This window comes from Haliotis asinina, chromosome 7, assembly GCF_037392515.1.
Source record: "Haliotis asinina isolate JCU_RB_2024 chromosome 7, JCU_Hal_asi_v2, whole genome shotgun sequence".
NCBI classification, from domain to species: Eukaryota; Metazoa; Mollusca; class Gastropoda; order Lepetellida; family Haliotidae; genus Haliotis; species Haliotis asinina.
The window spans coordinates 53710748-53738723 of record NC_090286.1 but is presented as its reverse complement, the minus strand read 5'-3'; the positions used below and the strand labels follow the sequence as shown (position 1 = coordinate 53738723).

Genomic DNA, 27976 nt, shown 5'->3' with positions numbered 1-27976 from the left:
TTTTTATAGTTGTAGTGTTTGTGATTGGCTGTTCTGTCCTTGTTCAGAATTGGTCGCTTTTAGCAGGGATACTCTATAACTCTCTATATAGGCTCCCTGCTTTTGGCAGGGATACTCTATAACTCTCTATATAGGCTCCCTGCTTTTAGCAGGGATACTCTATAACTCTCTATATAGGCTCCCTGCTTTTAGCAGGGATACTCTATAACTCTCTATATAGGCTCCCTGCTTTTAGCAGGGATACCCTATAACTCTCTATATAGGCTCCCTGCTTTTAGGGGAACAGCTAATCCTTGGACAGGTCACATTTCGAAACTATTTTATACCATGCGTATGGTGAGGTAGCTTCTTTCTGACCAAGCAGAAATCAATATACATTTTGATATTTCCGTTTAGTAAGTATATGCAAGTGGCTGGTATTTACACACAACGAAAAATATTTCACGATTAGCCAATGAGCTTACAATTAAAAGATATTAATTAATATAGAGCTGCTCCTATCCATAGTGGGATATTATCAGACAAAGGAATTATATTTCATATTGGGTGTTTGTTTCATATGATTTTATCGCCTAATGCTTCAGCGAATAAATCCAGGATCAGGAGGCGCGCCATTGAAAGGCCATACTCTACTATGTTGAAAAATATGAAGTTGAATCTCTAAAATGAACTTCTGCTCTACAAACGCGTTATTATAGGAAACATGCGCAAAGATTTTAACAACTCTTGACATGATATTCCCAGAAGTACAAATGTACTCGTTGGTTGCGCATAAATTTTGAACAATCGGCTGGCATGACGGTTGCTCTACCAGCAATTTGTCGTAGCACAAGGCACATAGAGTGACTCCCCTTTTGTTTACAGTGATGCATTGTGGTATAGACATTTCTCATGGCGGCCTCTTAGAACAGGAATTGACATGATTTACTCATGTCGAAATGTATAATTACTATTTAAGGAGACACCCTGTGGTTTCCAAAATTAAAGGTATTTATAATTTGATGCATATGTTGTAGTTATGTATAATTTTTTTATGAAATCTCACGTAGGTCGATTGTGTGCAGTTGTATTTGTAGAATCAGAAAACAATTTACACATCTTGACTTAAGTTTATGCTGCATTGACAACCATCTGACAAATATGATTTTCTTAGTCTAATTGCCTGGTGCTTCTATCCACACTTATCAAAGTCGAAATCCACTTCAGAAAAGTTCTTGACTACAAGATCTTTGCTGAACTGATATCTTCTCATAACTCATAGTCATAGCAGAGCTCATCTACCATTTTGATGCTTCGATGGAAAGTAAATTTGAGTGTAATTTAAGGTGTGCACGTGTGTGTGAGAGATATTTCAACATGCCACATAAGATTCTGAAAATGAGCAGACACCTACACATTGTGATTTGTCCTAAATAATTCCACATATGGCCATGAACTCCAAATGTCATGTTTATTGTCAACCTGTCACTATTACGTGTCTCCTGTGGGACTACGGGCTAGCCTAGTGGTTATAGTGTTTGCGTGTCTCACCAAAGCCCCGTGTTCCATTCCCCACATGGGTGCAATGTGTGAAGCCGATTTCTGGTGTCACCTGTCGCAATATTGCTGGAATATTCCTGAAAGTCGAAAGTCGAATATTCCTGAAAGTAAAAATGAACTCACTTTGTGTCTCCTGCACCCGCCATGTGCACTTTTCAGATGGTGTAAGCCATTGAAGACGAGAGTCAATACTGTCCTGCAGCCATGAAACTGGACATTGAGGTGCTGGCTTCTACCAGCATTAAGCGGAAGAAGCCATGGCCACAGATTGTGTGGGCGGGACAGGTGAGTCAGAACCACATCATCATGTACAAGGATGTGTCATTTTGGAAAGAAATGAACAGTGACTCCACATTATTCCTTAGCCTTGATCATTATGATTACAGTGTTACACTAAACAGCATTGTTAAGCATCAAATCAAAGGTCATCATGTGGTCCTACTAAAATGCATCCATGATTTGAATGTCTTGTTCATGTTCTGTCACATATTCATCATAATGGAATTCTGCTGTTGTACACACAAGCAACTTTTATCAACTTGCTAGAGGTGGACAAATATAATAATGCCATTGGTAGTCACATCATATAATACCCCACGGAACGCTTACTTATATATTTAGTGTAACTTGTTGATATACATATTATCAATATCACCAACACCTTAAAGGTCACATGCAACGTACAACACAACTTTGCAGATTCTGATAGCTTTCAGTATGCATTTACCGAAACAAATCATAAAACATGCCAATTCAACCTATAAAGTTGAAAAAAAATGTGATGAAAAAAAGCCTGTGAAATCAGAGTTCAAACGATTAATTATTTTTCCCCCAGCACTGGGGCGAAAAGTGGTTTCAACAGCTGTGCTGCGCTGCGCTCAAAATGCATGCACAGTGAATAGGTTTGCGGAGCTTGAAACTGTATGCCTGCCTGGAGTATGAGGTCATGAGCAGTAGTCTAATCTTGATTGTGTACACAAACATGTAAATAATCTACTCGTTACAGAAAAAAACCTGTTGATTGTGACAAGCAGACTCTGTCACAGAGAAAACACAATGTCTGTTTTATTGACACCTATTTGTCTGCCTGCCTGTCTGCTAATGACAATATGCAATGCAGAACTTCAATTACTGACCTTTTACAGTTTGAAATGACAAGGTGTCGATACACATGTTCAGTATCGTGACTGCTTCGTTTTGAGGGAGGTAAACCCAAGTACAAAGTGTTGCTCTTTTCATTTGTGATTAATTGCTTATAATTTTGTTTATTTGTTTTTCACAATCACCAATGCATTTTATATATCATGAACAAGTGATAAATGTGTTTTAATTATGTTTGATTTTTTGGTTGCATGTGACCTCTAAGGAAGGTGGAAACTGTTAAGTTGATACCACTGAAACTGTATTGTGACCTTATGATTTGGAAACATTGATTAAATCTTTATAATATATTGAATACATATCAAACTATTTTGATCAAATGTCCTAATTCTATGAATTTTTATCAAGGAGAGGGAGAGCCTGTTCCTCCTTGACATCGGGCGTATCAGTGTATTGTATGTGCCATCAGGGAAAACAAAGAAGAAGGTGCCTTCCTTAACTCCCCTTATTGGGGAGGCAGTCCATCTCACACATACAAAGAATGGTAAGCATCACCAGGTCACAGCTGAGTAGAATGTGTCCTTTTTGTCTTCTTCTGAAAGTCTTAGCATTTACTGAACCAGATGATTCTATGATAATTGAATCTATTATAAAGATAGACAAGATGGCATAATTGTTGGTTACACCTATACTTACGATTGGAGGTTAAAAAATATTAGATTAAATTAAGTAATATGTTTTGTTTAAACATTAGATAATAATTGTGCAGATATGTTTTACTTGGAGTGTTTGATACAAACTAAAAGCAACACATCAAAATCCGATGGGACTTTGTCATCCTTTCCAATGTAAAGGTCTGTTCCTGGTGGGTCTACTTCAATCTGGAGATCTGTTTGTGTGGCACAAAGACAGGGACATCCTGAAGATGGTGACCGGACTTGTGAACCTAGTCTCCATAGACAAACTCAAACCAGGTAATTTGCCACAGCATTGTCGATGTTCTCTAGTTGAACTGCTGACATTAAAAAGCATTTAAGACTCATGAAGGTCTGGGGAAGAATAGGCCTTCAGCAACCCATGCTTGCCATAAAAGAAGTAGTATAGGGAATGGGGGTTCTGGCTCACTTTCAAGAAATGTCTCTACAAAGCCTTATTTAGTAAATAAGGCTTTGGTTGGGCCCTTAGCTCTTGCTACTATTACCCCTACTACAAAAAAGTTGGCGGTAATTACTGTGCCTTGGTAGGAGGTAACACTGTGCCGTACGGTACGATCAATAATTCTTCTCTTACAAATCCCCTACCCGGCCCATCCCTCAAGTAGTACAAGTTAGGTTCGTCGGCTTTCATATCCACTTTATCTATGTTGTAAGTTTTGACTGACCATATAGGATCGGTGGCTCGCTTACGGCTATCGCCCTCGTGTTCCCCCGGCTGGTACAGATACCTCACTAAGGCCCTATCTGGTATCTGTTTCTCCTTCCCACGCAATGGAGCGGCCGACTCTGCAACTATTGATTTTAGTTTGATAGCGTCTGCCGGTTTCTTACCGGTGAGACGGGTGACTTCATGGTTGATTGCCGACACCACCTTGGGTAACCTCGTGACCCATTCAGTCGATCGTTTTCCAGGGGTGGCCATCTCCCTAGCATACTGATAGCCGAACAAGCGCTCAGCCAAAGTCCTATTAAATCTCTCAACTATGGCTTGGCTGCGATGGGCTCCGGCCGTGCCACGCCTGACCTTTGTATCGTGTTTGGCTAGCAGTTGTGACACGGCACCCATGAACTCCCGTCCGGGGTCAACTTGCAGCTCTGTTGGCCACGTCAGTGGGCTGCGTTTGTATATGCGTTCAAATCCTCTGGCTACCTGGGCCGAATCTTTCGTGGTCAAGGGTTCGGCTTCCTTGTAACGACTGGCTACATCCACTACGGTTAAGGCATACTTGTACCTCTTATCGTGGGGTAGGAACAGTAGGTCTGCCTGGTGAATGCTATTAGGTATGTTAATACCGAACCTCCTTCTAGGCACGTAGCGTGGTGCCGGCAAATAGATCTGCCACAGGGCTTGTTTTTCAAGCCACGCTTTGGCTTCCTCCGGGGGTACTCGCGCTAGTTTAGCTAGCTTATCTACTGCGCTAGCTCCTTTCCAGTACCCACGCGGGCTGTAGTAAATAGCCTCAAATTTTTTCATGTCCATACGCGTATGTGTTTATACCATCAATAGCTATCCAACGTTTCGTGTCCATAGGCGATAGGGACGTCTTGTTTATAGTCAGTCCGTATATCTTATGCCCATCACTTCTAAGTGTGTTCATTTTATGCCTAAAGGTACGGGTCTTGAACAGGGCTTCCTTGAATCTGGCGTGTTTGATGTGTTGTTTCACCACATACTTCTTAACCCCCTTAGCCTTCCGGATCTCACTATTGTCGGCTTTCAGTATGGAGTACATCTTAGGTCTCAAACCTATGTACTCAGCTATGGGCGTGCCAGCACACTCGTCCTTCATCTTACCTAGGACCTTTTTATTTACCGTACTGTGTAGGGAATGGGTCTTAGGGTAATCGCTGGTGTCGTATAAATCAAGGTGTTTTTTCATGTCCTCGTACACGTCCTCGGTTCGAATCTCCATCAGCAGGGAATCCGTGTCAGTGTACAGCACTTCACACCTGTCGCCGTACTGTTTCTTGAGCTCGTTGTAGTAAAAGTCGTACATCAGGTGTTTGGATAAATCGAGGATGCTCATCCCCACGTAAACAGGCCGGTTGAATTTTATGTGACTTTTCTTCATGTGTAGGGCAACCAGGTTGTCTGTGAATATCTTACTACGGTTGAATGCCGGACTGGCTATCAATTTCCTGAGCTTGTCTTCCTCACTAGATCTAACCAGCTTCACGCTTACGCGTTTCCTCAGGTTCTCCATAGTCTTACCAAACACCGAGTTGTTCATGAGCTTGTAGAGATTTTTCTCAAAATCACTGGTGGCTTTTTTTCGTAGGTCTGTGTTCATTCTGATGTAGGGCTCCATCCATGGGCTCTGGTCGAACATGAGCACCCTGTGTATTTTAGTCAGCCTCATACCCAGCGACAGGTACAGCTGTAGGTTGCGATAGTGAACGATGTACTTGGTCTTATTCATTAAGTTAGGCACGAGTTTTTCAACGTCTGTCACACGCCCACCTGACAAGTTATGTTGGTACTCAGACATCCAGTCTGTGTTAACCTTCATACGTTCGGGGGCCAGGGGATAGCTGTTGTGCGATGTGTGTAATTCCTTGGGATACTCTAAGTCAACTTCGAGGATATACCCTTTGTTCGAATCTGGTGCGACCCCCATAACATCAACGTGGGGTACCCATTCGAATCCCCCTGTAGGTAGATACTGGCTCATGGCCCAGCCGTACAGGTTGTTTGCGTCGAGGTATAGAATGTGATTGGTTGGTTTGTTAGGATCATAACCTTTCACGTATTGATTATTTGCTTTTGCGTATCGTTTGGATGCCATGGAAATCCCACCTCGCAAGCCTTTCTCAATGAATAGGTGCATGTCGTAATCTGTGAGCAATTCCAAATTAACTCCGGTCTTTTTAAGCAAGGCGTCCCACGACAGACCTGGGCTGGTGTAATACCATGCGGGGTCGAGTTTATACTGCTTTAAACATGTCTGCCGAAACGTTTCAAACACGTCGGCTAACAACAGTACATCTGTCCTCAAGTACAGGTCGTGATAATCACCCAGGTTCTTACAACCCAGTTTATTCCATACGTTAGTCGCGTGCGAGTAATCATCTCGTGAGACGGACGCCTCATTCAGCTTGCTATAAAAGCAGTCAATAGGAGGTAGTCTGGTCTCGGTGAACTTGGCCCAACTATCCATGTACTCATAGGGGTACACACCCTTCCTCATAAGCAGGGGTCTAGTCTCGGCGTCTGTGTATCGATCGGTGATAGGGAAGGTATTGTTGGCCTTGACCAGACTGTCGAGTGACGACAGGAGGAACTGAAACGAGTCAATGAACCTAAGTCCGTTTAAGCTGAAGGAGATGTATCTCTCCATGTTGTTGGGGATGCACGTTATATTACCATCGATTTTCGCGATGGCCTGCATGATCAAGTGTGAGTCGTACCCTCTCAAGTTGTGAAAGACAACGGGGATGTTTATTGTCTTAGGGTTGATTTTAAGCTTGAGGTTGCACGCGTTGTGAGCGGCGCCTCTATACTTACCAGTTATGTGACAGTGATCTCTCACCGAATCACCGTTAAGTGGTGAGTCGCACACGTGACAGTTAGTGCTACTAGCGTGAGCTAGCCTGTCGACTCGGGTCATACGCATGGGAGCGATTTTATACAATGCATTCCTAATAATTTTTTCTTCCTCCTGCAAACACTTTAGAAACCTTTCAGCCGCGTCAGGGCCCCTATACACTACCGGAGCTTTCGTTTCCCCGTCACAACGGACGACAATGTATCCAAACGAACAGGCTTTATGCTCTTGTGTCTTGTGGGTGAAGCTACCCACACTAGGGGGTGTGGGGGATTCCCCAACCACTAAGGCTTCGAAGTCGGCGTATATAATATAAGGTACAGACATTTGGTTCTTGTGGTTACTGAATTTTAGGATATTTTCACCTTCCTTAGGCATGTCGACCCGTATGGCCGTCTGCCCCACACCTTGACAATCATCCCGGTGGGATTCTAATAAATCAGCTCGACTGAAACCGTGTAGGCATCGTTCACAGAAGTGGGTCTTTTCTCTGTGTGCCGATTGGTCGTGCAACAACCGGCTGAGATGTTTTATCCATGTGTAGTGATACTTTTCACCTCGCTGGATCATGAATATATTGATAACTTGACGATCCTTCACCGGGCTGACCCTGTGTACTATTGTTGTGTTACCTTCGTGCCCAAAGACATTTATAGCCAGATTATTCTGTTTTTCTACTTTAGTGATCTGGGATATTGGGGTGGGTTCATCTATACCATCCCAATTAAGCCCATCATCTTGGGGATAGCTAGAAAGCCTATCTGAATTCTTGCCAGCTGGAAATAAGGCTGACCTGATAGCTAACCTAAGGCAATCGTTTCCTCTATTCTTAACGTTTACTATGGCATGTTTGTTCCTATAGTAGGGAGGCAAGGCTAGGTATGACCCGCCTCTGAACGGCACGTAGTTAGCTATGTCTAGATAGACATTATCGATTTTATCTACAGCCCACCCGGACCCCAAGTGTGTATAGCGTTCTAGGTATTCTCGTATCTGCTGAAAACTTGTATCGATTGATGCGTCAATGGTCTCTGCATGTGTGACGACCTCTTGTTGACCTCGGAAGTAAGGCTGAACATACTCAGTGGTACTCCCAACCTGCTTATCGAGCGACATTTTCACTGTGATCTGAAACTTGATACTTCCTAGATTATTTAGTTCCTGGTTGACCTTATCAGCTATCAGAGGCTTGATATCTGTAATGTCTATATTTCTATCAACGTCCATGCGCCAACCTCTCAAATAATTGCCTACGGCGTGCTCAGTGCGCACGAACTGTAGGTCAATAGCTCTATTCTGTCGTAATAATTCTAAAAGCTGTGGTTTCCTCATACGGGAATACCCGCCTAAACCCAAATCGTGTGCCTCGGCTTTCAGTTGTTTTACAGTGGGACGTGCTACGGGGGCATGTGATAACAATGCGGTTAACCCGGCTCTCCCCAGGTTTGAATAACCCGTGTATCCAAGCTGTTTTGCTTGAGCTTTTAATTGTTTTACCGTAGGAGGGGCTTCTAAACCTAGTAATCTCAACAATGCTGACTTCCGCATTCTAGAATACCCGATAACACCTCTCTGTTTTGCGACCCTCTTGAGCTCGCTTACAGTAGACATCATGTTTACACCTAAGAGAACCAATGTCTAATTGGTTCACAGTAACCTTATTAAAAAATATTTCAATCCAGAAGAGGCCAAACTCGGGCAGCCGGGTCCAATTCTAGTAATTCTGTCAAATCGTCCCACGTACCTGGTAAAATATATAGTGTGGCTGTTTCAATCCAGCACTCGCCTTGGTTATAGTATTCACTTAGACTTGAAAAACGTTCTATATGGTATTGAGTCGCGATATCCCGCTCCCATTCGAAGGGGTGAGTATACTTAAAACCCTCTTTAATCCATACCACGTCCAATATTATCTTAAATCTGAAGCTTCCCCATAAAGCCAGTTCATATTTGAATATGTTTTTAACTAGAGATGCGATCACACTTTCCGCAGACATAGCTATACGTAGGTGTGTATAATCTCTAATTGGTTCACAGTAAGGGGAGGTAACCCTTAAGTGGCTATCTTGAGCAGTCGCCTACGTTCTTTTATGTAGCCTTTTTTATTCTCGTAGATGAGTTGATGTCTGACTACGTTCGCTCCGTGAGCTTTACATAAACAGTAGTGCCCTTTAACCCCGATACCACACACAGAACACGTGTAGTTAGGACTTCCCATATGGAAACAACAGAACCCCTGATTCCTACATTTCCTACCACAGGCCTCGGTCTTCCCCATAAGTATGTATTCGCATCGGTATGGAGCGGGTCTCATGTTTACTTATATAGGTATTTTAGTTTAATTGCTTAGCAACCAACGCAGTAGCTGCTATACCCAACACTATGAAGCCCAGTTCACGATTCATTTGTCCCTTGGATGGTGTGTAGTACTGAGCGAGTGTGGGTTTATTGAGCGGTTCCAATTGTTTACCAGTTAGTAGATAGTATTCTTTCATTGCTTCATCGACATCGTTGAATGTTTGAACGGCATGGTTTTCACGCTGGAGTTGTTCGTTAATAAAATCGATCCTCTGGAGACGTTTTTTAGCGTACTCAGCCTGTGCTCTTTGTAATTTCTCAGTAGCGAGATCGTGCCGCTTCCTTTCTTCCTGTATTTCAGCCGCGTGATCATCTCGTAGTTTCGAGAAGAGGAAATTACTCCCGGAAAATGCCAGGGCATTCACTAACGCCCCACCGACCATCATAGCTATCGTGGCCATCCCTATATTTATTTCATTATATTATCAGGTATTATTCCTTGTTTTACTAGGATGTCTTTTGTGGCCATCGCCATACCAAGGTTCATTATGAGCATACCCATATCCTGCAGGTTGAAATCTAGCTTGATAGTTGGTTGTTTAAGCACCATTTTAGTCAACCGAGCGTACCCTACGGCTAGACTGGCGACCACTGTGGCGTGGTATGCGTCGTTGACGAACGTTTTCCCCTCAGACATTATGTATATATAAAAATATTTTAAATTATAACATGATATGCGGGTCTACCGTGGGGCCTGCCGGCGGCGTGGGGGGTGGGGGCTCACTGTGGGAGGGTACCCCCACGTATAACCACGAGATAGCCAAGGCAGCAGTTACACCTACAGCCAACAACAGTCGGGGGTTGGTCACTTTATGTTGGTTACACCACCGTTTTTTACCGGCAGCTACTCTCTTAGGATTCTTCTGTCTGGTTACTGTTGAAGTGGTCTCCACCGTCACTGGTTCCTGTGAACTCACTGTTTGGGGTGTAGGGGGTATCACCTCGGGACTCACTGGGGTTTCCTGTGCAGCATCCATCTATACCATTATTGTTCTTTCTCTCAAATTGACAATGTTTTGCCGTGATAATAGCCGCCGTCACTGGAGCCAACAACATACCATATTTGTGGTACAACCCGCAGCTGATAGAGCTCACGGCGTGTTCGATAAAAGGGTCTTTCTCGAGGTCTTCCCACAGGTAAAGTCGGCGCTCTGGTGGAATGGGAAGGAAATGTGACACAATACCGGTGTATATCTGGGTCATAGCCGATCCTATTGTCTTTGTCATTTCTGCTCCGAGCCGGGACTCGTATCTAGCGTATAGCTTATCGATTTCTTCGGCTGACATTTTGTGAATTTTATCCGGGGTGTAGTCTCCAAAGTAATGTTTGGCTTTGCCGCCAACAGCCAACGCCACCAGTTTCTCTCGCTTGGGGGAATCCCCAGTGGGGGAACCCTCCAACGACAATTGTTCGAGCAATTCCTCACACTCCATCTTATAATATAACAAGTAAGATTTAGTTTTAACTATATAATACCCGATACAGGCAAAACACAGAGAAATGAAGGTTAAGTTGCACACGACAAATACTTCAAATATCATAGCTTTGCTTAGCTTTGCTTAGCTTTAGCTTAGCTTTGCTTAGCAAACTATATATGCTACTGGTTGGTCGGTTTTTAGAACGAGCTTAGCGTGTTTAGTTTCAGCGAGCTGTTTCTTCACCCGTTCCCGTTCTAATTTACTCATCACATCGTTCTCTCTCAAACACTCCTCAAACGAATCCCTATCCTTGCAGTGAAATAAGGCCACCCATCGCGTCTGCTCCCTGAGGTCTTTCAACACCGAGTTGAACTTCTGCGTTAGCACCCAGACGCTGTGATTTGCATGCCGGCCGGAGAAGGCCAGGTACGATAGCATGTCTCTCTTTTTTGTTATCTCGCGATTAGCGCTGCAGTCGTCCAGTATAAACAGCGTCGGTTCCCCTTTAAATTTCTCGTGAAGAGCTTTCAACCAGTCCTGCAGACGTGTTCCAGGGTCGATTTTGTGTACGTCCGGGTCCGTCATCACCCAAGGTCGCGCGTACGTTTTATTCATGCTCAGAGTAGGGCACATGATAACAATGTTATCGAACACATCCTTGTAGTAACCCTCCAACATATCCAACACGAAAACGGTCTTCCCACAGCCAGTCTGCCCGCATATGATAGCGCAGTGTGGGTCAGTGGGGAGGTTGGGGTACCCTCGGGGGGTGTGGGGGTCTCCCCCACTAGTAGATGGCTTGCACGAATCTCCCATTGTCTATATTAAGTTGCGCGTCCATAATAACGTACAGATATAATTTCAACTTACCAGCGGTTTGAGCCTTCTTAGTAATCTGGATGGTTATCCCTTCGCTGCCGTTATCTATACGGCGCCCGCTACCGTGCAGTTTATCATCATCCGTGGATCGCATGTCCAACCATAGGGCGTACTTGGTGGTCAGGTATTCACCGATCTGCACGGAGCCGAGGTCCAGGTCCTTTGTTATGTAATCCCCCACTGGTAGCTTTTTTATCTCATCCCACTGCTGGTGTGGTCTCATACCATGACTGAACAGCTGGTTGGGCACGCCCTCGATGGTAACTTCCACCTTTTCAATCTCGGGGTTGAAAAACTTCTCGCTGTCCCTCCGGAATGGATCGTAATCCTCCACGGGGACGACCAGGATACCTTTCATCGATCGCGCCGGCACGTTCAGGTTGATATTCCACACAGTGTCGCTCTTATCTCGCACGACTGATCTATGCCTCAGTACGCGATCGTACAGGATAGCCATCTTCCCAGAGTACTGACTTCGAACCTGCCTGGCCAGCTCCGGGCTAGTGACCATGTCGAACTCAAGAGAGATGTTGTCTATGGCATAACTGGCCTCATCACCGTTCGGCGTACGCACTACTTTGCTATAGTCGTTAAACGTGAGCTCGTATTCGAGCCTATCACCCAGCGCGGCCTGGTAAAACGGCGCGTGTCCCGTGAGCAACTCGAAGTCGAGCGGCACGCAGAATCGATTCCCGTATGCTTGAGCGATAGCCTTTTCACCGTCCGATAGCTTGTCTTGCTGGTCTGTCGTGAAGACGTATCCTATGCGCGCCCGGGTTGATTTGCTGATACCCTGGTACACATCATTGACTCGTTCTCTCTCGCTTTTCCAGAGATCCTTGTAGCAGTGAAACACGTCGCTGTCGTCGATGCTCAGCACCTCGTTACCGCTGATCTTGACGGTCGTTTTCTTGATGATAGCTCGACCCACGTTCCGCACTAGCTCGCGTTTATCGTTGTCGGAGGTCAACGTGATATTGAACGCCAGTCGAACAGTGCCTGGTACAATGAGGTCATTCTCACCAAGGTTTGGAAATCTAACCAGCAGAGTTTGATTCTGATCTATCTTGCTGGGATTGTTGGTGATGGTCACCGACTGTCGCACGGCTCTGGCGCCTAATGGCTCTCTCAATCTTCTGAAAGGATCTAATTTTCTGCCGTACATTGTTATATAAATGAAATATATTTTTAATACTAATGGATGAAGACATACCTATGGATGATATGTGGGACGATAGTGCCCAGGCATTCAATGATGACCAGGAGACCTCATTCTCGCAAGGTGACGAGCTCCTTAAAGGCGCCGTCGACGATTATTACAACGCAGTTGAAAATAAATCCAAACTCAAGCCGTTGGGAAGGAACTATTCCGATTTTACCCTCAGCAATGGCACGCTGCGTTTGAAGTCTCGCCCGGAGATCGATCTCATGAATAAACGCACTAGAGAACCGCTTGCTTTATCAACATTAGCTGGTAAACATGGAAGTCAGTTGGTCCAAGATGAACTAGGTTTCATAGATTACGGTGGCGCGCGACCTAAGCAGTATCCTCCGAAGTTAGTTCAAGGTCTGGAAGGTATCAGGGACGCCACATCAGATCAAAACATGACTTATGATATTAAAAAGATGTTGGCCGACTACGAGAACGAACCCTTCCCGGGGCTCGAATTTACCGTTCGGGAACTGAGGGGGTTGGATCTGTTGATGCAAACCATTCGTGGTCAGCTCTGGAAAAGCACAGCCAAAATGAGTGAGATAGACGACCACATCGCCTATGAAAAGAAAAAACTCGGTGAAACTGAGGACGAGTCTATGAAAGCCACCATTGAGGAACGAATACGTAATTTGGAAGATGAAAGGCAGACCTGGTTGGAGACAGCGTCCGGCTACAAAGAAAAGCTTAGATCCCAGGTCAGCCGTATACGGGAAACCATCAATCAAGTCCTCCACCGAGACACCACGTTAGCAGACAGGATTCGGATATTGTTCCGGGAGCAAGGGATCACCATCGCCAGCATTCTGACTGCATTGGGTTTTATCATATCAACCCTGGTGGTGTCACTAACAGGAGGTACCCCTGTGGGGCCTGCCGGCGGAGGGGGAACTCCCACAGGTGGTGGTGTTAAAGACTGGATTAAAAAACTCGGGGAAGGCCTAGCTAAACTGGCTGGTAAAGCCGCCGAAGCCCTTCCCGGCATCCTGGGTAGCATCGTCTCGTGGTTGTTGAGCGCTCTGTCTAAAACTGCCATGTGGCTCAGTCAAAACCTGTGGGCAGCCATCGTCGCCGTGGCGGGTCTGGTGTACGTAGCGGCTAAGAAATCTTTAACCAAATAAGTCCCAAAGTTACCCCACCAACCACCAGGGCCGTTTTATTATCAATATGCTGCTGTACCCCCACATGAATATGGGGGTGTGTGGGGGACACATGAACTTTAGGCTCCGGGGGTGGCGCCACTATACCCTTTTCACGTGGTGGGATGTGTGGGATATAGGGGGTGTTAATATCGGGGTTGATACCCAACTTTTGGTCCGCCGTGGCTATGACTATTTCGTTGTTATAACCCACCACTTTTTTTATTCTCAGTTGCATATCACTCGGAGCCATGTACAACCCCACGCCGAATACGTAATTGACTTTCGATCTGGCGTATTCTAACACGTTTTGGTAGCGTTCGATAGCCCTCGGGAGATCAACTGGAGAATTGATAGCATCCTCAACGTTGGAAACGAATTGTGTCTGAGCGTCGTAAGCAGTTCCCTTACCGAGGATGTTGGAACGCGTCATCGACTGCGCACCCAACAGCGCCCACACGTACGTTCGAATCGAGTCGTTCAAGCGTATTGTACCAGCACGAGTGAATCCTTTCGATGTTTTTGAGATCATTTTAGTCCAGGCTGTGGCTGCATCAGGACTGGTTTGCTTTATACAGCTGACATGGATCTTTTCATTCGTTGTGGGGCCTGTAAATGTATGACGGTTTGGGTTGTATGAACCATCTTTAGAACCGGCATAATATGTTCCGGACCTGTAGAAGTACACGAGAACTATACCGAGACCATGGTTCACACCAGGAAGGCGAAAGTCTTTATTCGTTGGAATCTCAAACTCCCCACAAATACGTTCATAAGCGCGTCTATCATAGGGGTTATTCGTCATACTCCACGCTTTATCTTGGGGAAGAGGAGCACTTATTTCCTTCAATATTCGTCTCGTTTGATAATAAATATGAAACAAAATAACCGCCTTACTCAGTTCGTCTATACCGTAGTCTGGTGTCACACCCGACCCTGTCGTCGCACACCACACAGCAAAGTTGAGTTGGTTCTGCCAAAACTGCATTGGGTTTTGATTCCAGTTTACCACCGCCTGCGCGTTATTAACGGACACGATATATTTTTCAAAGATATTAATAAAGGTTGTTTTAAACCCCGTACCATCTGCATTCACCACGATTTTCAAGTGTGCTAAATCCATATTATAATATATAAATTATATATTATAATATGTACATAACACTTCCTGGAATAACGAGCGGTGAGGCCGTTCAGCTGACGCACGCGATCGATAACACGTCAGGTCAACTCGAAGTCGCACTCTGCGATATCACCTACCTACCGCAATGGACTAACATTAATATCAGCAACAATAAGCTATTCGTTAGTGGAACTCGCAGTCAGATAACTGACGGTTACTACAGCGTGTGCTCTCTAAACGACGAGGTCTTCAAACCCCTGGGAGCAGAACTCAAGATGAACGACTCAAACGGCACAGTGGTGTTAATAAACAACGGAAGAACCTCCTTGAGGCTCGGCCGACCATTAGCGAGGATACTCGGTATGTCTCCTGACGAGATAAAACCAACAACAACCGTCACAGGCACGAAGTTACCCGACCTAGTACCGTACCGAGAGCTGTACATTCATCTCGGTCAGGTGAGCACAACGTATAACATTCAAGGAGGTCACCCTTCCACTATACTGAGAGCAGTGCCGGTGAAAACTGAGAAATTCAACGACGGTAGAACCGAGTCATTTTCACCACGGCAGTATAAGAGATTAACTCAGGGCAACATACCTGAGCTGACAATATCGGTGTTAGATATAAATCATAATCCTGTAAATATAGGATACCTCAGCTTAACGCTTCACGTAACATGACCAGCGCACAAGGGCCCGGAGTGAAAAAATGCGTCAATATCGGGATCTCCGACCTCGGAGACACGCGCGGTTTCGACGCTCCCGGAGTAGATGGTAAATCGTATGCCTTGCAACTGAAAAACAACATTTACAAACGCGTTGAAGTCACCTCCGGTGGAACCCTAAGTGATATAGTAGATACCACAAGAGCAACAGTCAACACTAAGTACACCCTTGTCAACACCGGTGATAATAATTGGGTAATATACCCATCGTTCGGAGGTAAACTGTTCGACTTAGACGATGTTGAGAGCACTACCGTCGTCAAAAACAAACCATATATGCTCGTCTTCACCGAAGATGACAAGTGGGTGTTGTTACCCGATAACAACTGGTTTCTCAATATTAGACTCGTCTCTCCCTACGTGTTCACGGATAACAAAGACAACCACCTAAACAAAGTCGTGAACAATGGAATTCTGCTCGTGGCTTACGTCCCAACTCAGAGACGTAGTATAGTCGTCAGCCCAGTCAACACTATGGCAGCCCACATGCTATCGAGTAAACCGGCCATGCAAAACGTGAAATTGCAGTTGGTGTCTGAATTCGAAGGCGTGGTCAAGATACTAGAGAGTCTACCGGCCAACTCAACACTGTTCATCAAAGTCTACTTAGGGGAACCATCGGTGAATGATGTCGAGATCGTGAAGGGAATCAAACTCGGGTGGGTGAAACGACACCAGTATCAAGTTTGCAACGTTTACGTGCGGGTGGGTGTCGACTCCAAGACCAGTCTGCAGGGGGTCAACGTGATCGTGGAAAATAAGATATCACTAATCAATATCTTCCTGCCTGACAACATACACTTCATGGGTATGAAGTTAACCCCTGAATTATTATCAGAAAACCAGTTGGAAATTATATCGTAATAGTATAATAATGACCAGTCATCATCCCAACACTACACTTAACGACCTGGGAGATACGGAGGGATTCGATCAGCCTGGTGAGGAAGATGAATTATACATCCTGCACTTCAAAGACAACGTGTACAGACGGGTGCCATTACCAGATTTAAAAGAGCCCAAATGGCTGATCAACTTAACACTCGCCTCACCTTATATCACAATAAACATAAATACGTGGATGATCTCTAAGATTAGGAACAACGGTATCTGGCCCGGGGATTTCATTCCGGAGAGGGAATTAGCATTCAAGATAGCTACTGCTGGTGCTGAAAAAAATATATTAAATTCTGGACCAAAAAATAAATTAACATTTAGCTATAATACTCATAACATAAATCTTGTTAATAGAATATTCTCCCCTTTCACACTCATCATAGAAGTCTTCTTTACGTCTTTACTACATGAAAACATCTCAAGAGTACACCAAATTTTACCCGGGGTGTCAATACACTGGTATGACGAACAACACACATTCAAATATTGTCGTATTGTTATACAACAGAATACCACGGGTCCTATAAACAGCTTAATAAGCCTCAGTGGGGTTTTTATTACAACAGAAAAGTCTATTAGCCTCTCACCTATTACCCTGACTAGTAGTCTAAAACTTGTAGACTTCAAATTCATTGATAAAGTATTAACTGAAACCCAATTAAAATATCTTTCATAATATATATTATAGGATGGGCCTGTACCCAGTCGTAGAGGAAGTAGCGAAGACGTTGGAAACCATAGATGGGTTCCGCTTGAGGCAGTTATGTGATGTGAAACGCCAACTAGAACAAGACCGTGACACGCGGAAAGCACTATGTAAAAAATACAATAGAGCTTTCAATATCGTGGACGGGGCTGACACTACCCTTATGGCAACCAGCATGGGACTAGGGGCGGCAGGCGTTGGGTTGTTGGCTACCATCGTGGCTGCACCTATAGTGCTAGGTATTGAAATAACGGCTGGGGTGACAGGGTTGGTAGGGTTGGCGCTTAAGTTAGTATCACGCAGACTTAATCGTAAGGCATTGAAACACGATGAGATCAGGGTTCTGGCCGAAGCAAAGCTGAACACAGTGAGTGAGCGTATTTCCACGGCACTCTCTGACAGTAAGATCTCAGAAGAGGAATTTAGTTCAATCCTCTCTGAACTCACAAAATATAACGGAATGAAACAAGATATTCGGTCCAAGTCTCGTAAGTCTGCTATCAGCGAGGATGAGAAAAAAAAGTACATAGAACAGGGGATACAAAAAGCCCAACAAGCCTTTATTACGAACACCAAAGAGATCATAGGCGGTTCACGTTAAACTGTTTCCTCGATATAAACATGACATAGGGGAACACGAGGGCGATAGCCGTAAGCGAGCCACCGATCCTATATGGTCAGTCAAAACTTACAACATAGATAAAGTGGATATAAAAGCCGACGAACCTAACTTGTACTACTTGAGGGATGGGCCGGGTAGGGGTTTTGTAAGAGAAGAATTATTGATCGTACCGTACGGCACAGTGTTACCTCCTACCAAGGCAGTAATTACCGCCAACTTTTTTATAGTAGGGGTAATAGTAGCAAGAGCTAATGGCCCAACCAAAGCCTTATTTAGTAAATAAGGCTTTGTAGAGACATTTTGTGAAAGTGAGCCAGAACCCCCATTCCCTATACTACTAAAGATGACTCTGCTTGTCATGAGAGGCGACTACAGAATAGGGTGGTCAGTCTTGCTGACTTGGTTGACACATGTCATCAGTTTTCATTTGCACAGATTGATGCTCATACTGTTGATCAATGGATTGTCTGGTCCAGACTCGATTATTTGCAGACTGTCACCATACAGCTTTAATATTGCTGAGTTCAACATAACACCAAACTCACTCACTCGCTTAAATAACATTCAGAACAATATACAGGTGAAATTACTTGGAACCAGGACAAATATAACTGATGCAAACTCCTTTCAGTTTGAGTGAGATTGTGAATGTGATCATCTCAGATCAACCTTAGCTCTATGATGATCATAACTCACCTCTTTTTACATAGAGTTAAGACAGCAGAATCACAAACAGACCCAGATTTCAACTGAGATGAATCTTGAAAACAGTGCAATATTCTCATGTACATATCCATCTTTTGTTTTAGGCACCAGCAAGTTGGTTGTAGCTGATGACTGTTCCAAGGCTCTGGTAGTTGTCAACTGGACTCAAATATTCCTCTGGCAACAAGACCCGAGTGATAGTTTTGGGTCCACCAAATCAGCCACACTTTCAGGGAAATGGACATGTGTAGACATTCCAAACAAGATTCCCTTGGCGACACCTGAGTGCCGAGAGACTAGTGTGACAGCCATTTTTTACTCCAGCCAGGCAAGTGTGATGAAACCTAGTCATATCACTGACTTAAAAATGTTCACACCATAGTCTTGAGGGGTGGTTTGCATCACCGAGTAGTTAAAGTATTTGCTCATCAAGCTGAAGACCCGGGTTTGATTCCCAGATGGATATACTGTATGAAGCCCATTTCAGGTGACCCAGTGGTGATATTGCTGGATTGTTGGTAAAAGTGACGTAAAATTAAACACACTCACTCACTTGAAAAGCAAGGAAATTCTACTGAATCCATGATTCATGAACTGACATTTGAATACTTTTTAATGCTTCAGATCTTACATATCCCGAAATGAAAATATCAACAGCATGAATGACTTAACATTTTTCTCCTTTTTGGGAGACACACCATGCCACACCTAAAATGTTTTAAGGTGACGCCCACACACTGAAAATGTTGCTGTGACAAAAACAACCGTTGAGGTGACTGTTTTCTATCAGAACACATCTCTCTTTAGGTTCTGGGTGAGTGCTGCCAGTGTTCGCTGACCTTCAACAATGCAGACAAGCTGTGTGTGACCACAGTGTTATTGAGGTTCTCCGAGTTTCACAACATATACAAAGACAGGTGATGATGTGATGTGTCAGTTAGACTGGCCTGGTCAGTTACTGTTATTGCCAGAGACCATATAATATATTGGCCTAGAAAGATTGGTAGCCTAGTGGTAAAAGAAATGACTTGTCACTCCAGAGTCCTGGGTTTGAATCCCAATAATGGATGTATTTAGTGAAGTCCATTTCTGGTGTCCCCTGCTGTGGTATTACACACATTCTAAATCAGCCATTTGGATAACTCTGCCAAATGAACATACTAACATCTGTACATTGCTGATAAAGTCTGATCCCAAATACAACATGTTGATTCAGCCATTTGGTTTGGACATTAGACCAAACATTCTGTAAATATATAAACATTTGTGAAGCCTTTTTCAGGAGTCTGTTTCCAAAGTGTTTCTGGACTATTGAGGAAAAAAATAGGCTTAAACAGTACCACTCCTAGAAAGACGAAGTGCTGGCTGAATGGGGCTTAGGGATGAGTATTATCATACTCTTTCCTCAGCTGGGTTTGTTTGTAGTCACCATAAGAACTCTTTCCACAGTGTTCCAAGTTACCACACGGAGTGGAGCTGCATTGAGTACCCTGTACAGAACATTGGCATTGGCTGTCAGCCAATCAAAACGAAGGGAGCCTACATCACATGCTACTCTCATGATGGTCAGGTGATAGCTGTAGCAGCCAATCAGAAGCGTCCATCTGACACAAGCCTCCTGTTCTTGTCACCACTGACTGAAACTGTCCTTGTGTCAGAAATGAAGGACTGTGGCATCCAGAATGCTGACCGGAAGTCTGGCAGGTATGTGTTAGATGCCTCGTTGGAAAAGGAAAATGTTAATTGATGACTAGTGTGTTATAATACTGAAGTGCTGTGTCTAGACATCATTGTGCACCTATTTATCATTGCTTATGAAAGAGTATAGCCCTATGATTAATGGAAAAACCTTGAAAAAAATAATTGCCTGGCCTGTATCTTTCTTGGAACATGTAATCACAGAAAATGTAACACATTTCATGGATATATACTTTTTTGACCTGTTAAGATGTGATGGTTTAGCGTAGATCCTTATATGCTGTTGTCAAGTATGAGGAGAATACTTACTGACACACTGATTATTTTATATGGTGACATCCTCATACTTGTCCATTGATTTTGGTACATATAGATTCATATTGAAAAATGTCACACTTGCAGATACTTTGAATTACGTGCATATTGCTATAATTGCACTTACTTATACACTGATTTTGGTACATGTTGATACATGTCAATATTTGCTGATACACTGCCTTTGATGCTTATCGATACTTGTCAGTACTTACTGATATACTGATTATGATATGTATCAATACTTGTGATAAAGTAATGATACGCCTTTGATGCTTATCGATACTTGTCAATACTTACTGATACACTGATTATGATATGTATCAATACTTGTGATAAAGTAATGATACACCGCCTTTGATACTTATCGATGCTTGTCAATACTTCCTGATACTTTGATTTTGGTACATGTTGATTTGTCAATATTTACTGATACTCTGACTTTGGTACATATACATACTTGTCAACACTTTAAGATAAAATTTTTTTGGTATATATGAGAGCCATCATTTTTGGTGTACATGAGAACCATTACCAATTTGCAGCTGCTACTGGGTGTCCTCGATGTCCTGGACCTGTGACAATTTGTTTCTTGCATGTATTCTACGGAATGGTTCCGTTTGTCTCGTGTCTCGGCTAGGGGAGCCAATCACCATACAGACATCAGGCAACTCCATTGACCTTGGTCCATCTCGCTTCATCCCAATACACCCCGTCATCAGAGTTCAGTAAGTGCTTCTTAGAATCAAGAACATGTTTTGTTTAAAGATATAATTACAGATAAAAATGGTTCTGTTCATATTGTGTTATATTTTATGTTGTGGTTTTTTCATTAACCTTTCAGAATTGTTATTAATTACTGAATTAAATGTTTTTAATTCAGGAGTCATTTATGTTTTAAGGCAAGACAGTGAAACTGAGCCAGTGCTAGATGAACACGGAGATGATCCCCTACAGCAGATATTCTCAGTGTCCACACATCCATCCCTTCCCATAATTCTCTTCACCGATGGCTACATGGTGACAGTTGTGCAACTTCCATGTGAAACAAGATGCATGGCGTTCATGCGTGACCTTGTCTTTGAGTCATCAAAACATCTGAAATGGATACAGGAACAAGAAGGAATTGATCTGACTCTAGCAAGTCCGTATAACCTACCAGTTGACAAAGCTGAACAGGACAAAATGGCAAATAGGAAGAGGGAGAGAATGTTAGCAGAGTCAAAATCAAAACCTCAAAGATTGAAAAATTTACATTATAGTTTTGAAGAACTGACAGGATCTTTGAATGACACTCAGGACAGTGAGGTCAGTGTGGTTTTGGATGATGGCTTTGGTCAGTTTGGTGCTATGCAGAATCTCAGCTCAGGGAAGATCATGTTTGGTGAGCCAGAGATGATGCTGGCTACAGTTGACTCATCCTATCTCAGCATGGCTGAACAGGAGGCTGTAGCTAAACGTATGCAGGCAGCAAAAGTCGCTCTGTTCATGTCATGGAAGCTTGCTGCATCACACAGCGATATCTGGACGTCTGACCTGGACCGTGTAGCAAAGTCAATCGCTCAGAACATGATCAGAATGTTTTCCCTCATCCTGAACTGTCAGCCTGTCAGTGAAATGATAAATCCATCTATTCAGTCCCCGGCCATCCAGAACGGCGGCTTGTTCCAGGTGATGACAATGTATCGGCAGATGCTAGACCTGTTGCAGTTTGATGTGCTCCACCAGCACCTCATCCCAGTCTCCATCCAGCTCATGCACCACACAGCCAAGCTTGTTCTAGAAAGCTCGGGTCTAGACCAGCTCGATCCTAGACTGAAGACCTTGTCAGGATGTTACACACTGCTCAGGTTCTCAGAGAAGACGTTCAACAAGACCTATGTGTGGCTTCCCAAGTCAGTGTCTTCCAAACCCTTTACTCCACGGTCGGGGTTAGGGGGCACTGATCAGTACCAGCAAGGGAGGATTGATGGGGTGGACAACACCGCAGCATCGCAGCTCCTGTCCAAGAGGTGAGCCCTTTCATTTCTGTTGCTATGTACCTGGCTACCAAAATTAAATTTTACAATATGAAAGAAAAACAAAAGTGTTATGAATTCATAAATGTCAGTGTTTATGTCCTGTGGTTTTATAATGTCTTGTTTCCATGCTTACATTTGTATATGTGACTATCCAGAGTGATACAGATTAACATTTCCACATTCTTCATAGTAGTGTGCTTGTCATTTAGTAGTGGTGTCCAGTAACATTGCTGTGTAATCTGGTTCCAGACTGTCAGCCTCCTGGATGATGTTGTACAAGAACCTGGTACACTTCCAGACTCACCAGTGTCAGAGTGAGGCTGAATACCGACAGGCCCAGAGCATCATGTGTCAGATCCAGGAGACCATGCAGCATATGGAGACACCCATACCCCAGCAGTTGTCCCCCAGGATCAGCCACGGTGAGTTTTACACCTAGACCCCAGCAGTTGTCCCCCAGGATCAGCAACGGTAAGTTTTACACCTAAACCCCAGCATCTGTCCCCCAGGATCAGCCATGGTGAATCTTGCCTTACACCCATAACCCAGCAGCTGTCCTCCAGGATCAGCTGTGATGAGTCTTACGCCCATACCCCAGGATCAGCCCATTTTGAATCTTACACCTAAACCCCAGCAACTGTCCCCCAGGATCAGCCATGGTGAGTCTTACACCCATACCCCAACAGCTGTCCCCCAGGATCATCCACAGTGAGTTTTACACCCATACCACAGCATCTGTCCCCCAGGATTAGCCATGGTGAATCTTACACCCATACCCCAGCAGCTTTCTCCCAGGATCATCCATGGTGAGTCTTACATCCATACCCCAGCATCTGTCCGTCAGGATCAGCCACGGTGAATCTTACACCCATACCCCAGGAACTGGATCAGTATTGGTGTGTGACCATACACCAGCTGCTGTTTTTCCAGGATCTCCATCAATGAGTCTAATGATTTACATAGAGTTGATCACAGGTACCGGAGGTACATGCCAGTAGGTGTCTTCTCGACAGTGTAACACAAAGGGAAGCTCCAGCAGGTGAATTCCAGCCATGTATATATTTAAGAGGTTTGAACCTAGTGTTTTAGATGCTTCTTAAGTGTAATGGTGTTATTAATTGTGTTGTAATGGTTGCAGGTGACAAACACAGTCTTGACGGCCACCACACACAGGCTGTAAATGCATGGAGCAAGCAACTCAAAGCTATTGGAGGTGAGTACAACATGGGGTTTTGATATGAAGGTTTCCTCGAATAATTTGCATGATAAGTAGACTATTCTTAATTTGGTAACAGTTAGGTACTTGATGAATTGACAAATCTCTCCACATGACAGTAATTGTTTCAAGCAGGATACTCACAGTTTTCTTTATAAAGACTTACCATCTGTACCCAGAACTAGCTCTGAAAGAAGCAAGAAGTCAACTCTGTCATTAAGAATTTTGCTGGAACCAAATTCTTCATTTGAGATAGATGTCTAGTTCAACGAATACAGATTGAAGTTGATGTACTCTTCAGCCAAGGAGGATAGTAACAAGGCAGCCCGACTGTTACACTCCCTGTTGTACACGTACCTGATACGAGGGGAACTACTTACCGCAGTCGACTTTGTAGACAGCCTCATTCTGAGAGCCAATGTCCCAGTAGGGGTGGACCCTGAGCACTTGAACAGGACAACATCCTCAGATAGCAGACTACCTCTGATGACCATAGTGGCTACTACTCTCAAAACACTGGTAGGTCCGATACATTCTTTGGCAGCATAACGACAAACACTCTCAAGACAGTGCTGTTTCTGTTAAGAAGTAATTATTGTATAGAGGAGATAACTCTGGGCTACATAGAAGTGAACTCTTGAGACACTGAGAGGTCAGATATAAAGGTGTAATGTTGGGGAGATAACTGAAGGCTACATAGTCATGAACTCTGATGGCACTGTTAGGTCAGATATATGACAATTTTGTGTAGGGGTGATAGCTCTGGACTGGATCAGGACATGTATTGACAAGATACTATTAGGTCAGTTTTACTCATGAACTGAGTGTGATCCACATATTTCTATCTTACCAAAACAAAGTATGGGGCACTAATTACCAGGGATGGCCAATTAAATTTCAGACTCATCTATTTTGTGAATCATCTGAACCCCCAATTGATGAGACAGTATTAAGTTTTCAGCTGAAAACCAGTTTTCCTGTTTCCCTCCATGAATTACCCACTTGTGTAATATCTGCAGTATCCATGATAGTGTTGAGCAGCCAGGTTTTACTCCCACCTAATTCTGAGAAGGTGTTATGTGATCATTATAACTGAGAGACTGTTATGCCCAACAGTCTTCTTCACTTATTCATATCAAACCCAGGTGTCATCATCGTTTCACTACATCAGTAGTTGATGACATTACAAGTGTTGTTAAATTACCACCTTGGCATTTTCCCATGGTGGTGCAGAGTGCATGACTGTATCATTCTAAATTTGCAATAGGCAATGATAGGACTTTCTAATTTCAGCAGTACTTGTTATGAACTCAAGCTCTAGTAGCCACTTTAAGTGTCTGCATGTTCGTAAGACTTGTATTTTTCTTCACAATGCTTCTGAGTCAGATTTGTATTCTTAATATTGTAGGCTGAATGGTGGAAGTTCAGAATCATATAATAATTTCTACATAAATAACCATTTACATTTTCAAATGAAAGAATAAGTAACTTTATTTCTAATTTGACAGGCATTTGACAGCCCGGACATGGTGCCGTGTATCAGAGACAAGAGTATCCGGCAGCTGGTACAGACCATGGCACGCTTCATGGCAGCGTACTTCTCCAACCAGACAGTTTACATCTTCCCTCCACACAACCCTCAGCCTCTCCCAGCCATCCACTTCCATGCAGCTGTTGTCAGTAAGTACTGCAACCTTAAGTAGAGTTCGTTTAACTTATTTATTTTATCCTTACCACTTCTCATGCTTTGTCAGTTATTGTTGTGTGGTTAAACCTTTTGTCATGTAGCGTCAGCACGCACATCTGGTTTCATGACTGTATTCACTGTGGAACCTAGACTTTACATTATCTACATCATGAAGGATACAGGATATGTATCCTAAGATATAGTTAATTACACCCTAGCACAGTCCTCTTATCAGTAATCATGGAAATGTACTGTGTATTAGGTATGCATTCATTGTGCATTAAGCACAGGAGAACAGCTTGTGGGGAAGATAAAACCCTGGACATCAAATTATTCATGAGTTGTTTTTCAGACAATCGGATAATTCCTCAGTACCATGAGGACATCACCGGAGTGATCAGGCAGCACAAGCTGGGCAGTGTGTGGACGGTGGAACGCACTCTAGAGTATCTGCTGCTCAGTGGACTAGCCTGCGAGGCCACATGGTTTGCGGACAAGATGGGCGACTGGAAGGCTGCATTCTTGATGGCTGTTGGTTGTGTTCAACACCATTTCACAGCCCCTAAAGTCTATGAGAAGTAACTATATTGTATATAAATGCGTTTCTATGTAAACTGTTAACATGCATCATCATTCACAAGTATGCTTACATCTATGGATTTTATGCTGTTTTTAACGGCATCCCTACCATATGAATGTAAAGGATGGTGTAATGCATCACAGATTGTTTGACTCTGTAACTTCTTTTGGCTGTGATTGGATAATGCAGTTTCATGAATCTTGTTTTCTACAGAAAGCGGAAACCACTGACGCTACCAGATTCCCTGTTGCCTGGTAACATATTAGAGAGAAAGCTTGGGATTCTCCTTGGTGAGACAGCAAGTGAGGCAATGAGCAAGTCACGGCAGCTCACTCAAGGTATGACTGCTATTCAGCTGCTGTTTATTGGGGATGTTTGGGTAAATACTGCAGGTATGGTGGATTGATGTGAACTGATCTGCTGTTTTCCAGACTATGTTGCTATCGATGAGGAGACAAACTTAAAACTCCTTACAAAGACTCTGGAAGATATTCTTACTGGTGCCATGGTTGGGAGAGTTGATGTATTGCCAGGATTACTGAGGACTCTTGTGGAGAAACTGAAGAATGTTGTGTCAGAGTTGCCTCCCCTTGTTCCAAAGGATTTCTACCTGCCTGCCCCACCCCTCTACTGCCCTCAACCTTCAGCTACAAGCCAGGTGAGTCTACCTGAACAGTGTTGTGTCAGAGTTGTCCCCCCTTGTTCCAAAGGATTTCTGCCTGCCTGCCCCACCCATCTACTGCCCTCAACCTTCAGCTGCAAGCCAGGTGAGTCTACCTGAACAGTGTTGTGTCAGAGTTGACTCCCCATAATTCCCAAGGACTTCTACCTGCCTGCCCCTTGCCACAACTACAGAACAATTCTTATCAATTACATGAGATTCCATTAACGCTGTTTTTCAGTTCCTGACAAACTAGCGAGCCCAAAATTGGACCTTCACATCATTTTCAGTTCGGTTTAGGGTTATGTATCGAATATCATTACCTGAGCTGAGACACATATTGATACCAGAGGTTAAATCAGCAGACTGCTGTAATTGTAGACACACTCATTGTATTACAGTCATATTGTGAAACATGCTTGACCTTGATGTATTTGCTAAAACCGTTTCCTTGTGGGTCAAAATGACCTTTAGAGGCTTTGGAAAGTTTGGGAAACCATGATATAACTTCACACAGTCTTGCGGGTAACACACAGAAGTAACTTCTATAAAGGGCATTCTGAAGTTGGTATTATGAACAAGGGAGATAACTCCATGGCGATACAACTCTGCAGTGTATCCATAGAACTATCTCTCTTGTTCTCAGAAGTTGTCACTGTGCTATGAGTCTGCTTGGATATTTTACATAGAAACTTAGTTGGGATGTCCTAGATATTTTGGGACACTGTTGTGTATCATGATGCTGATGTATGGGAATGACATTGTTGCCTGCAGGAGTCCATGAGATCCACAGTGGGTCTAGAATTGGCAGTGCGGAGGAAGGCAGCATCTCTCATCCAGCTGATGCTGAGTTTTCTGCAGGCCAGCCATCTCTCCCTCCATGTCACACACTGGTATGTTGTCCGACTCCTACAGGCACAGCACAAGGCCACACAGTTCAAGGTCAGTGTAGACAGTGTGCAGAATAGCCACTTGTCTCCTAGCTCATGGCTAGTAAAAATCTATTTGGACTTGTAAATCTTCAGTCACTTGCCTGACTCGCTTGTCAGTTTTCATGGGTTAATCTTTTTCATGTATCACTCTCTCCGACTTGTTAAGTTATAATTCAC

The 27976-nt window shown here is 43.7% G+C and overlaps 1 protein-coding gene across 2 annotated transcripts in view; it reads left to right on the top strand.

Annotated features, from left to right (window-relative positions):
• Positions 1-908: 908 nt before the first annotated feature.
• Positions 909-27976, top strand: part of LOC137290486 (ciliogenesis and planar polarity effector 1-like) — a 51368-nt gene continuing 24300 nt past the window's right edge. Inside the window, exons 1-17 of one of the 2 annotated variants that reach the window (XM_067821457.1) lie at positions 909-987; positions 1699-1824; positions 3049-3184; positions 3495-3614; positions 18794-19017; positions 19497-19606; positions 20139-20393; positions 21248-21430; positions 21605-22714; positions 22973-23145; positions 23862-23936; positions 24241-24458; positions 25448-25619; positions 25979-26204; positions 26420-26544; positions 26638-26864; positions 27642-27809. In XM_067821457.1, coding sequence (XP_067677558.1) covers positions 1744-1824; positions 3049-3184; positions 3495-3614; positions 18794-19017; positions 19497-19606; positions 20139-20393; positions 21248-21430; positions 21605-22714; positions 22973-23145; positions 23862-23936; positions 24241-24458; positions 25448-25619; positions 25979-26204; positions 26420-26544; positions 26638-26864; positions 27642-27809 — 3603 coding nt within the window. In that variant the 5' untranslated portion in view covers positions 909-987; positions 1699-1743. Of the gene's footprint in view, positions 988-1698; positions 1825-3048; positions 3185-3494; positions 3615-18793; positions 19018-19496; positions 19607-20138; positions 20394-21247; positions 21431-21604; positions 22715-22972; positions 23146-23861; positions 23937-24240; positions 24459-25447; positions 25620-25978; positions 26205-26419; positions 26545-26637; positions 26865-27641; positions 27810-27976 lie in introns of those variants that run through there. The other variant, XM_067821456.1, reaches the window with a different exon arrangement.